We start from the raw sequence: 12,890 nt of genomic DNA, 5'->3' as shown, positions 1-12,890 counted from the left end.
CATATCTGTGTTACTGTGATTACCAGTTTCTGACATGTAAATGAAGTTCACATCATGTTTTAATCAAATATGGAGACATATCAGCCTAAATCTGTCACACACAGAGTGCTGTATCATTAATGCAAAGAATGCTTGCATTCACAATAATTATTGTACAATCATACAACTGTCTTCATTTGTCCACCAAGTTGAGCATTTGCATGTCATGAACGTGGAAGTCTTTCCCATTGCTGTGTGATGTGAACTTGGTGTAAATATTCCTTTGTTCTTTTCTGTGTCATACAGTCTCACTGTCACTTTCATAGTAAAATTCCAACCCACAAAATTCACACATGCTTTTTCAGTTGAGGACAGTTCTGTCAGAGTGAACTGAAGGTACATCCTTGCGTTGAAGGGGTTAATTTCTCAAGTGTTCAAACTTGGCAGCTGAGCATCTTTATGCCACCAGATCATTTCACTTCAGTCTGACCTTCCCTCATTTATTTGACCTGCTGTTCACCTAAAGTGTAGCCTATAGTTTAGCCCTGATCCTGAGCCTTGATCGCTACCTCCTGGGACCTGAACATTTTAGTGTCTGAGCAGACATAAACTATGTTTTGGGAAGAATGTTCACCAAATTGTAGAAAATCTTCGTTTTGACTTGCAATATGGTGGAAGAACTATGTGAGATGGGTGCAAAGTAGAATTGTATTAATCCACCCCTAATCTCTGAATTTTATGACTGAATAACTGTATTTGTACTAATGGATTGGTCATGTTATGGCTGATACACAGTCCACTTCATAAAGTCAGTATCAATGTCAGTGCTAATCTGGCACATTCCTACTGCAAAGTAACAAAAGATATAGAAATATATAGATTACATTATTTTTATTTTATTATTTTATTTTATTCAGTAGTGTTTATGTAATGTACTGTAGCTTCGAGCCTCCAGTGGCAGCACTGAGTGCACCCACCAGTGAAGCCTAAAGACATGCTGACGTCTCTAGGCATGCTGACGTGCTTAGGATGCTGACGTTAAATCACGTATTGTTGTTACTTTGCCCCCCTCATCACATTTTTCTTCACCTTCATCAATCAATCAATCAATCAATCAGGAACTTTATTCTTGATAAATTGAAAAGAAGATTACCCACTATCTGGTGAGTTCATATTCTCAGCGCTCTTTCCTTAATACATTTAGAGGCTACTCAGTGACTGAAATATGTACATTTCCAGAGATGGAGGTGGATTCCAATAAGCTATAGCTTATCTGTCATGCTGAGCTTGTTAGCTGGTCTGGAACACTGTGTTCCATTGTTCATAGGTAAAAGAATTTGTTCCCAAATAGTTTTCTGTTCTTCACCACAGACTCAGTGACACAGCAGGTTTCTGGTTTCTTCAGGTTTTTTTCTTTGCCACCAGACTTCAATCTTTGTGTTATTGTTTGACATAATATACATAATAAGAATTGTGGATTTACCTCACATTTGTACCTCTGTGCCAGTCATCAGTGACAGTGCAGAGCCTCAGTGAGAACGCCACCACCCCAGTCTCCCTTCCCTCCTCAGTGTTGAACCAGACTCCACCACGGCCCCGCACAGACATTCCTGGCCTGAGCGTGGCGGCTCAGATGGAGCCCTATGGTGGCAGCTATGGTACCCTGGGCTCTATGATAGGGGGGCTGCAAGGAGACGAGAGCCCTCTACCCAGCCGGGGTGGGAGCAGCGGTGGACAAAAACCTGACCTGCTGCCTGGCTCTAACCAGCTCCGGACTTGAGTGACCATGAAAACACCAGTTATCCTAGGAGATTATAGTGGTTTGCTTGCAGTCTCCTGTTAGTGCTAACTTTATTTCCATAACTTGTGTACTGTAGATTTAAAGCTGGTCTAATAGTTTTTGTAGCAGTAGTGTTTGTTTCTGTGGCCTATCTGTATTTATATGTATAATATATATTCTGTTTGATTTCTGTCTCTGTGAAACACTGTGTCTGAAATGTGAAGTATAAATAAAGTTTGTTTCCTTCCTTTCTTTTCTTATTTCTTTGATAAAATTATAAACTTTTGAGAGAATGTGGGACTCATTCATACTTCAAGCAACTGTAACTGATTTACTAACAATGTATCAAATCTACAGAGAAAACAGTTTCCACTGAGAAGTTAAAGTCTTTGATAACTGCACTCAGAGGAAGTGTGCACTGACTTCTTAAAGTGTCCCTCCTTCACTGCATTTACTGTGCTATACTGTCCCTACCTTATGGCCAGTTTATTATTTCAAAATAAAACTATGTCATGTAATGCATTCCTTCACCTTCACAACATTATTATTATTTTTACCAGATGTCATCAGCTATCTTGCCTGCACCGTGATTAATTATGGAAGATTTAAAATGTCTGAATAAAGAAAAATTAAAGTGAAACTTTGTGTTTTTTTCTGTAAAATAACTGAATAAACTGTTTTCACTGTGACTTAAATTTCCACGCCACATTAAAATCAAATCACAACACTGAAAACAAAGTGAAGAGGTGTGCTTCATTTCAGTGTTGTCCAGCAGAGGGAAGCATAGACTTTCCAGCACTAAATACAAAGCCATGTCTTACGTGAGAAACCTGGAAACAAAGACTTAAACGCTGCAGAGGACAGATGGAGAAATTGAAGTTTTACACAGTCATCTGTTTACAGTCCATTGGTGTGAAGGACTGGAGCCAGAGGCACTGCTGTTTGGACCTGCATCATTATCTCTGATAGCAGACACTCTGTTATGAGGGAAACAGGGAAACTTGTCATATTTCTCTGCAGTTTAATTCATAAGGATATGATTTGATAGAATGAATCAGTTTGTCAATGGAAAAGAAACAAAACATTATTATTATTAAGGTTAGCTGAAAAATGTATGGCTGTTTGGAGGATTTCATTTCATTGTTATGATCTTAAAGTGCATCTTTGTACAAATCAAATTCAGCTTGCAGGATGGACCTGCACCGTTTGCACGCGGTCCTCTTCACTTGTCCAGGGTGCCAGTCTTTAAGACTGAGCTTAGTGTGGTCAATAATGTCTGACAAAGCATTTGCTGAGCTAACCTTCATGACATCACATGATGGCAGAGTGGATAATGTATACTTTGAAAATTCAGTGATAAGAATATTAGTTGTGTTTGCATAAATGTAATATCTCTTCAGATCTGCAAATCCTTAACAGATCAATGTGATTTACAGCTTACCATGTGGTTTTGTTTAAGGTAAAAACTGAAAAGTAACCAGAAACTATAGCTGTCAGATAAATGTAGTGGCATAAAAAGTAGGCTACAACATTTTTATAATATATTTCAGCAACTTAAAGCTTTAATGGAGGAACAAAAGAATAAAAGCAGGTCAGTGTTTTTACTCTTCAGTTCTATAAATCGATTTTTGCTGTTTATACATTGCAGTGATTTTCATCCAGTCTTGCAGAAGACGACGATGTATTAGAGCCTCGTCGTATACATGAAAAATAGGAAATAATAATAATAATAAATGAAAAATAAAATAGGACTATGAGAAGCCTCAGGTCAGAAACCGTTAGATTCATTCATTCATTCATTTTTTCCAAGTGCTGAGAGAAGCCTTTCAAGAAGTTCGTGGCCAAAAAACCGAACCAGACTATTTACTGTTAGATTCATGCTTTATTTAAAGTTTTGGTTATTTTGTATTCCAGTGTTTTATTTCTCAGTTGAACCTTTCTTCAGTGCCAGCACAACTTCTTGTAAGCCAGGTCTGTCAGAGCCACTTCAGCTGAAGTTTGCCTTTAGTCCCAGTGAAATGTAGTCCGGTCCCTGCTCCTCCATCACAGCCCGGGGTTCTCCTCCGTCCTGCTCTGTGTGTTGGTGAGTGCTTGGTTTCCTGTATGAATAGTAAATGTAAACCACGTGGTGTGAAAGCAGACTGCAGCTTCTTTTGTTCAAATCAATCAAACCGGAGACGGACAGAGAGCTGCTGAATCAGGAAATCACCGGTACAGGATTTATTCTTACCTTTAAGAAATTACAAACAAAATGTTTTTTTTTCTTAAATCGTAGAGGTTGTACGTACTCTAAACTAAAAATGTGTCCAGTCAAGAAAATATCAAAAAGTTTTTGTTGTAGCATCGTTTCATGTAACGTTAGTGACCCTGTCTTTATTTAGAGTGCCTGTTAGCTTACAGTAGCGAGGTAATGTTAGCACAATGAATCCCATCAGTCCGCTGTTTTGTAAATTTTACTCGAGCTTATTTCGGTGTGCGGTCAATGGAACCTGCTCTTATTACAGGCCATACAAACTTTACTCAGCCCGTTTGTATAGCGGCTGTGTAAAGTGTGTAATGTTAACTTTACATGCTGTGCGTTAGCACGGCAGCTAGCCCGCTACCCAGGCATTATGTGAACAAAGAGCGACAGTGGTTAGCTCGTTAGCCTAATGAGGCTAACGGCTAGCTACTCGACTGACACCCGAACGTGTTTTAGTTTCTCGCTGGTTTGTCTTTTATTGCGCTACTTTTCACTGGTTATCGATTAAACAAACATTCAGGAAGGTATTTTGAGAAAACCAATTCAATTTTTCTACTTTAATGGCTGGTACTTGATAATAGAGGCAACCAGGGCTATGCATAATGAACTTACTTCTTAAAGACACATACTTTAGTTGGTTGCTTTAAGTGTGTGTGTGTGTGTGTGTGTGTGTGTGTGTGTGTGTGTGTGTTTATAGGCAGTAAGTCTGAATTGTTCACTTGCTGAAGTTCATGTAACGGAAACACAGGTGTGAAAGTTATTGCTGTAATGATGTCAGTTCTTCGACAACCCGCTCAGGATTTGTAATTAATGTCAGCATTATGTGATGTGTAAAATGAATTACATACTTATTTCTCTTCACGTGGAGCTTCTTCACTGAGGCACAATTTGACTGATTTTTATTTTATTTATTTTTTTTAAACTTTTTTTTGGGGCAGTCGTTGTGTGCTGTGCTGTTTTTCAAGCTTGGATAATTGTGTAATTAGTTTTTTTTTTTTATTCATAGTTCTACTTACCTTAACTATGTTTTTTATGTTATATATAAGATCTATAAGTTGTCTTGTTCTTATTGCTTTTCATTGCTGCCCAGTATGTAGTTAGATCACTACATTTTTATTGTTTCTTTGAAGATCTGAGTTCAAGTACAGTTTCAGTCTGAGTCGCACATAATTATTGCACTTTACATGTATAAATTGATCACTTCCTCTTTCTCACGAGAACAGCTTCTGATCTAAAAATGCCACGTAAGAAGGTGACAGACATCTCAGGGAATGGTGGGATGAAAAAGAAGAGGGCCAGCGGGAAAAGGAAAGAGAGGGACTTCAGTAGCGATGATGAGTTTGACTACGAGCAGGAGAACAACAAGAAACCTGGCAAGCCTGCCGCCAAGTCTGGTCTCCAGCCTGTCACTGTGGCCGACGACGTCAAAGAGAAAATAGTGGGTTTGATGCGCCGACCGAAAACTAACCCACTGACTATTTTAAGGAAACTGTCAGAATGATGTGTTTGTAATTGAAAACATTTGTTTAATTTATACCTTGCTTCCATCTGTGAATGCCAGGAAGATAAGTTGTTTTAGTGGGGCCTGGGGGGGGGGGGGGGGGGTGACAGGGATTAAATTAATTATCTCATGATTCTGACTTAGTAAGAATTCAGGATATTGAATTAGTACCTCATAACGACTTCCAGCCAGCGAGTATTTGTGTTTTAGTATTGTTTTCCTTATAATCTAGGACAGTCTGACACTTTACATGGAATTTAGTATTATACAGCATCTTGTATCTGTTTTCTGATGAAAGGAAGTATTCTTTACAGGAAGGGTGGTGGTGTGGTTTGTTCTTGGTGTCCAGGTGCTTAGTTATGTCCACAGTGTCTACACTAATGGATTCTTTGTTTCTAAGATTGCAGAAGGATAGTTACTGTCAATATAATGATTAAAAGTCCTTGTTGTTCAAGGTTTAGATAAAGGTTCAGGGAAAAAAAACAGAGTAATGAGCATATTTTCAAACTTGATAATCAAGATGACCAAAATCTAGTTTCCCAAATGTCAGAATGTTCCTTTAATCAAATCAGAGATGCAGCTGTTTGTTGAAATAATAAGCTTTTTTTTTTTATGTTATTGACCACCTTGTTCTCTTTCTACAGAAACTTGAGTGCCCAAAGGTAAAAGGTCAGATGCTCATCTTTGGAGCAACCAACTGGGATTTGATTGGAAGAAAGGAGGTGCCCAAACAACAAGGTAGAATATTTTTATAGCAAGTAGTGGGGTGGGGTCCAGCATAGGACAGATGACTGTGCCTGATAACTTCCCTTTTTTTTTAGCTGCTGATGCATCTCAGTTACTGATTTCCATACTTTGGTACTATTTAAACCTTGACAACAACAATGATTAATATCTCACATCTAAGTCTTTTGAAGTTACTGCCATTATCATTTCTCCATGCAAGAGAGTGAGCAGATGTTGATCCTATTTTCAGGATAAAATTTTGAACCCTGACTTAAGTGAGCACAACAATTATCTTTGAACTAATCAGCTCATGTGTCAACAACTTTTAAGGGGAGTTTCACACTGCAGCTGTTTCTTGTGTACAGTGTACAGCTTCCTGGAGCATTGCTGTCACAGTGGGGTTGCCAGGTTTAGTATCATTGTCCAGACCAAAACAAAAAGCCATGCTCACTGTGTCTGGCAACCTCCACTGTAGCCTGGGATTCTGCACAGGGCGGATGGATAAACAGGTTCTCTACCTGGCTGTCTTCCTGATCCGTGGCATATGGAGGAAATGGAGGAAATTGTATGGCCAGACAGAATCAATAAAGCATTGATGAGATTTTCCAGTGTGTTTGCAGCAGAGAAAGAAATGAGTAAGGATGCCCACATGTTAGGCATACATGTGGGTCTTTGTTTGGGTTGCACAGGCAACATATGTGTTCAAATCAGTGAGATCCCATTAATTGATTGTGACAGTAATGTCCATTCATATGTATGCATGCTCTGTTCTGCCCCCCCCCCCTGCTGCAGCAGGCCCACTGATGCCTGGGGCAGGCTTTGCATTGCCTTGTTCTATCCTTGTCTCCTACTCTGGTACACACTGATAAATCAGCTTTGTTGAGACTGAATGGGGGGGTTGGGGTGTCAGCAGGAGCAGCTGCATAGACAAAGCCCATCTCTAGATGGGTGAGATGCTGTGCCTGCCAGAGCACCGAACTCACACTCAAATCATTCTTTTGTTGTGCACTTACAGATACTCTGGAAAGGTTTAGCTGGGTATTTTTAGCACTTCTTGTGAACGTGTGGCAGCAGTTTGTCTTTAATTGATCCGCCTCCATTGAAAGTGAATGGAAACAGTACAACTTTTTCAAATAGCTTTAAGAAATATAAACATTGTCGTCTATAAAAACTCTTACTTATTGTGCCTCTGCGCCAGTGACAGCCATGGTCTAAGACATTATGTTTTTCACGTTGTCCATCAGTCTGTCCCGTTCTCGTGAACTACATATCTCAGGAACAGCATGAGGGAATTTCTTCAGATTTGGCACAAACGTTCATTTGGACTCAAGGATGAACTGATTAGAATTAGGTGGTGAAAAGTCAAAGTTGCTGTGACACAAAAAACATTAGGCTAATTATGACAAAATGTCACACAAATGAAGGGATGACATTTTATATCTGAAAGGTCAGCTTCACTTAGAGATCATGTTGTTCTGCAAAAAAAAAAAAACAATTTTCTGGCCATTTTCCAAAAGCATAACTCAGGAACAGAGAGGCAGGTTGTGACCGTATTTCATATTTGGTTGTATACTGAACTGGTGACCATCAGGCTATAATTCTAGTTTAATACATAAAGCTGGTGCTGCTCTATAGTCTTCCTTCTTCGTCAACAAATCCCATGGGCAGATCCAAACCAACAATGTGTTAGTCTGTCTCTCAGTGCCTTTTGATTTTTCTGCCCTGTCTGTGCCTCTCAGCTCCAGACCCATTAGTTCCTACTGAAGAATTAAACCTTCAAAAACACTTCACAAATATATAGATTGATTTTTTTTTTTTCAGTAATTTCCTGACTCTGCTGGTCACTGTAGTTTGTCTGTTTTCAAATATAAAAAATGTGTGTGTTGATCTGTGTTTCAAGCTGCTTTCCGCCACCTGGGCCAGAATCTGTGGGGTCCTCACCGCTACGGCTGTCTGAATGATGTCCAGGTTAGCTGTGTGGTGTCTGGTCCCTGTGCTGCACACAGTCTCCTCATGACCACTGAGGGCAAGCTGTGGAGCTGGGGTAAGTAACATGCTGCATTCAGGTGCAAACAATTTTCCTGTATAAGCCACACCCCCAGAGGTTATGGGTTCATATCCAGTACGTACAGCTCTGATCACTGACTGTAAGGAAGTGGACTTGTATGCAGGTTTGAGTTCAGAGTGGGTGGAGTTATCCATCACTGAGTTTGCTTTCTGGCTTCCTCAGGTCGTAACGACAAAGGTCAGCTGGGTCACGGCGACACCAAGCGCCTGGAGGCCCCCAAGTTAATCGAGGCCCTGGCAGATCATGTGATTGTTGCTGCCGCCTGTGGACGCAATCACACCCTGGCACTTACAGGTGAGCTTATCATCAGAGACGTCTGTGTTTTCATTCCTGCCAAACTCCACAGCAGCTGATTTCACTGAGCTGCTGTTGATTTGCTGTAGTCATTGGTTGGAATGTAAACCAGCACGGGTCCTATTAACAGAATGTGATGGTTGGTAAATGCTGCTGTCATTATTTCCCCACAGAGGATGGCACTGCATACTCTTTTGGTGAGAACAAGCTGGGCCAGCTTGGCCAAGGAAACCAGACTGATGCAGTCCTCAGCCCAGCACCGGTAAGCCACCACTGACACACGCCAGAGATTTTTTATCTTGTAAATCGATTCATGTCTTCTGAATCGATTCACAGATGCCAAAAAATAGAATTTAGATTTTTTTTTTTTAAGATCATTTGTACAAAATAAAAAAAAAAGATGGAGCTCAGCTGTGTGTAAACACCTGGACAGTGTCAAGCTCGCACATACTAGACTAATCTGGCAGTTCAAGGCAGTGTTTGAGCATATTGTTTGATGATTTAATAATTAGCTTTCGCAAGACAAAGGTGAAGTATTTTGTTCTTCAAACCCCATCACCTACAGGCTTACCTACGTCAGTGGAGCACCAAACTCCATCACCAACAAACGAGACCAACACACTGTAAACTTCAGCCAACTCACTGGCCTTTCAGAGGCGTCATCTGTATGTGTGTGTTTCTCTCTCCTTTTAGATTTCCTACAATGGCCAGCCCCTGGTGAAGGTGGCCTGCGGTGCTGAATTCAGTATGGTGGTGGACTGCAAAGGAAACCTGTACTCCTTTGGCTGCCCGGAGTATGGACAGCTGGGTACGCTCACAACGTGCAGTCGCTCTTACTGCTTTTTATTTCCCATCTTTGCCATGTTTAGTTTTAATGTGATGTGTCTTTGCCAGCAGCAGACATCGGTGGTGACCTCAGAAGCATGTAACTGGTTGGGTTTTTCTATACCTACTTCTTTGTGTCTGATGGCAGGTCACAACAGTGATGGGAAGTTCATAGCTCGCGCTCAGCGCATCGAGTTTGACTGCGAGCTCATCCCTCGCCGCGTCGCCATCTTCATTGAGAAGTCCAAGGATGGCCAGGTCATGCCCGTGCCCAACGTGGTGGTCCGAGATGTGGCCTGCGGGGGTAACCACACAGTGAGAAAATACACTCAGTCTCATGACAACTACATACAATGAAACAATAGTTTTTCCAATGATGATTCTAAGAAAGCTTATGAAATAATGCTGCTATCATTTATGCTAATCATTAAAATGTGTGTGTGTGTGTTTGTAGCTGGTGCTGGACTCTCAGAAGCGAGTGTTCAGCTGGGGCTTTGGTGGTTACGGGCGCCTGGGCCACACTGAGCAGAAGGACGAGATGGTTCCCCGCCTGGTCAAACTGTTTGACTTCCCTGGACGTGGAGCCAGTCAGATCTATACAGGCTACCAGTGTTCCTTCGCTGTCAATGAGATGGGTAAGAGCAGAGCACATCACAAAGTAATGTTGATGATAAATGATGGTGTTTGTGTGCTGCTGTGCGTGTAGAAGTGTGATCAGCGTTGTATTTGCAGGGGGGCTGTTTTTCTGGGGCGTGACAAACACCTCCAGAGAGTCAACCATGTACCCCAAAGCTGTGCAGGATCTGTGTGGCTGGAAGATCCGCAGTCTGGCCTGCGGGTGAGTGCTGACCTTATGTGTTCTTCAGTCTCTCAGTCACACAGAGTGTTTGTTCATTTGTGTGGACACTTTATCATTCTGGTTACCAGGGGTCAAATCTCTCTGACCCTCAGTGTGCTTCAGACAAAGTCCATCACTCAGACAATGTTCAATAAGTCCAGTTAAGCAGTTTGTTTGACACACGTCTTAGGTTTCACAGACACACACACACACACACACACACAGTAGAATTCACCAACAGGGGAATGTGTTTAGACAGGCTCTGCCCTCTAGTAGTAGTAGTAGTACAGAATATGGACAACATGACTGTGTCCTGATCCCAGTCTGACTGTGTGTTTGTGTCTAACAGGAAGAGCAGCATCATCATTGCTGCAGATGAGAGTACGATCAGCTGGGGCCCCTCGCCCACATTTGGAGAGCTGGTAAGACCCGAGGCCTCAGCCACGGCGGGGTCATGACATGTGGCGCTGTCTTCAGGACAGCTGTGTTTTTAATCACAGTGAAGCCTTTTACTGTCCCCAAGAAAATAAGTGCGGATACTGACAGAAGACTGGTTGATAGTAGAGCATTTCCTGTTGTGATAAGCAGGTGCTGATGGTATCTTGTCCTTTGTCCTTAAGGGATATGGAGACAACAAACCTAAATCCTCCACCACTGCCCAGGAGGTCAAGACCTTGGATGGCATCTACATCGAGCAGGTAATAAAATAAAAAGCAGTGATCAGCTCCTAATGGAGGAAACTGTGAACACATCGTCCACCCCTCAGAGAATGTCCACACTGAGCTGCTGAATTTGAACCTGCAGTTGTTTTTCTCTGTGTTGACACTCTGTCCACACCATGGACTGGAAATGGAGTATCAAAAAAAGAAAGACTGTTTAGCAGTAAACACAGCTCAGGCTGATGGACATGTCATTAGTTTTGCAGGTATTCATGTAAACACTTCTTCTTCTTCTTAAATTCACTTTGAGTTTGAACACAACTTCAGATTAAAGCAATGATGAGCTGAGACATTACAGTAAATGGATTACCTGTGTAGCAGTACCTGCCTGTCTTCATGCAGACGTGGACTTCACTCAGCACAGGGGTCTCTGTACATGTTATCATACCTGCAGTTCAGAGGGTCTCAGAGAATAAAAGGTGTAACTGTGAGATGCTGTGTCACAGCTGAGGTTTGAAGCAGGGACGTGTCCTGGTCCTTTCGGAGCAGACGGCTGAGTCTCATGTGTTTTCTGCAGGTGGTGATGGGCTACGCTCACTCCATGGTTATCGCCAGACAGGACACTCAGCAGGAACAGGAGAAGCTGAAGAAGCTGCCCGAGTACAACCCCCGAACAATCTAAGTGCGCCCGCAACAGCAACACCTCAACCTCTTTCACTGGAGCAGAGACCAGCGAAGCTCCTCAGGAACACCTGGCCTGTGTGGTCCCCACTGGTCATGGTGGTGTGCTATAAGTGGGATGGTTGAGTTGGGGGGGCGGGGGGGGGGCAGGTACTCAAAAGTCTGAAAGATATCCACACATCTCAACTACCAGCAAACCTGTTCTGCACCAATTTGGACACTGAAATCAGAGAAAGTGGGACTGGAGACAGACAGATCTTCTGGATGGTCCAGCCGTCACAGTGAACGGTCAGATATCTACACTTCCCACCTCGAGTGAACCGGCAACGGTTTGCTCCAAGCACTTCACACCCAGCAGAGTTGTGCTTCCCAAAACCCTTTTCCATTTTGTACTACAGCCAAACGTTGATGTCTTCATGTCTCTTGTTCTGTTGTTTTCTTTGTTGCAGTATTTGTAATGATAGAGTTGTTTGTCACATTTTACGGGTGCTACAGCAGAACCCTCAGTCTTTTCCTACTAAGGGGTTTTCAAAGACCAACACTCCATACCTGTGCCTTTTTCTACATGTATGTTCAGGATATGGAAGTCTTGTTTGTGTTGTTCAGAGGATCAGCTGATCATTCTGATTTAATGTATACGGCAGTATAAACAGGTGTGTGTGTGTTGTGTGCGTGTGTGTGTATGTGTGCGCGTAGCTGCCACAGATTACAATCAGGATTTGGAACACAATGTTCTGGGTGCACTCCACGCGATGTTACATTCCTTTTGTTGTCCTCTTCAGTCTTCAGTGTTTGCATCGAGGATGCACACCTCAGTCCTTCCAAGACCACAGTGTCTACAAGCTCTTGTTTTTGCTAATTTGAGTAATATTAACTATTCCAATGCTCAAAGCAGTTTCACAAGCAGGTCAGATTTTTTTAGAACCAATAATGAGCTGTCTGGAAATGGTTCAGTGCATCAGGGTGTGCTGGGTAAAAGAAGGCATGTCCTTGTTTTACAAACATCAAAGGTGTTTTCCTCCTCTCTGTACTGCTTTCTTTTTTTATAGTGAAATTTCTCTGGGCTCTATTGTTTTGTTTTTTTTTTCATTGAAATGGTTAAATAAAGATTCATGGAAATCGATTTTTCTTAATATTTTTCTTTATCTTAAAACTGCATTTATTTGGGTACATTTTCACCATGTTCAGTTTTACCTGTGTGCAGGAGCAGATGCAACACTCACAGCCACTCACTGATAGCATTCACTTTACCTGAATGTGGAAGTCCTTACCTGGCATCACAAAAGTCAACGCCTTC

General features: G+C 41.8%; 1 protein-coding gene across 1 annotated transcript; it reads left to right on the top strand.

Moving 5' to 3' along the window:
* Window positions 1–3,863: 3,863 nt before the first annotated feature.
* On the top strand, window positions 3,864–12,689 carry rcc2 (regulator of chromosome condensation 2). Its single transcript, XM_041062560.1, has 13 exons — window positions 3,864–3,970; window positions 5,225–5,439; window positions 6,147–6,240; window positions 8,129–8,272; window positions 8,459–8,590; window positions 8,764–8,852; window positions 9,284–9,398; window positions 9,564–9,730; window positions 9,870–10,050; window positions 10,148–10,253; window positions 10,603–10,675; window positions 10,874–10,951; window positions 11,490–12,689. The coding sequence occupies exons 2-13, from the start codon at window positions 5,239–5,241 to the stop codon at window positions 11,592–11,594; spliced, it is 1,485 nt and encodes a 494-aa protein (XP_040918494.1). The 5' UTR covers window positions 3,864–3,970; window positions 5,225–5,238; the 3' UTR covers window positions 11,595–12,689.
* The last annotated feature ends 201 nt before the right edge of the window (window positions 12,690–12,890 follow it).

The sequence above is a fragment of the Toxotes jaculatrix genome, chromosome 2, assembly GCF_017976425.1.
Source record: "Toxotes jaculatrix isolate fToxJac2 chromosome 2, fToxJac2.pri, whole genome shotgun sequence".
Classification (NCBI taxonomy): domain Eukaryota; kingdom Metazoa; phylum Chordata; class Actinopteri; family Toxotidae; genus Toxotes; species Toxotes jaculatrix.
This window is presented reverse-complemented; position numbering and strand designations above follow the sequence as displayed.

Excerpts from the sequence above, each read along its gene's own strand:
- rcc2 (XM_041062560.1), top strand. The coding sequence starts at position 5,239 with ATGCCACGTAAGAAGGTGACAGACATCTCAGGGAATGGTGGGATGAAA. Across the intron at positions 5,440-6,146 it reads ACGACGTCAAAGAGAAAATA|AAACTTGAGTGCCCAAAGGT; the intron begins GTGGGTTTGATG and ends CTCTTTCTACAG. Across the intron at positions 10,952-11,489 it reads ATGGCATCTACATCGAGCAG|GTGGTGATGGGCTACGCTCA; the intron begins GTAATAAAATAA and ends TGTTTTCTGCAG.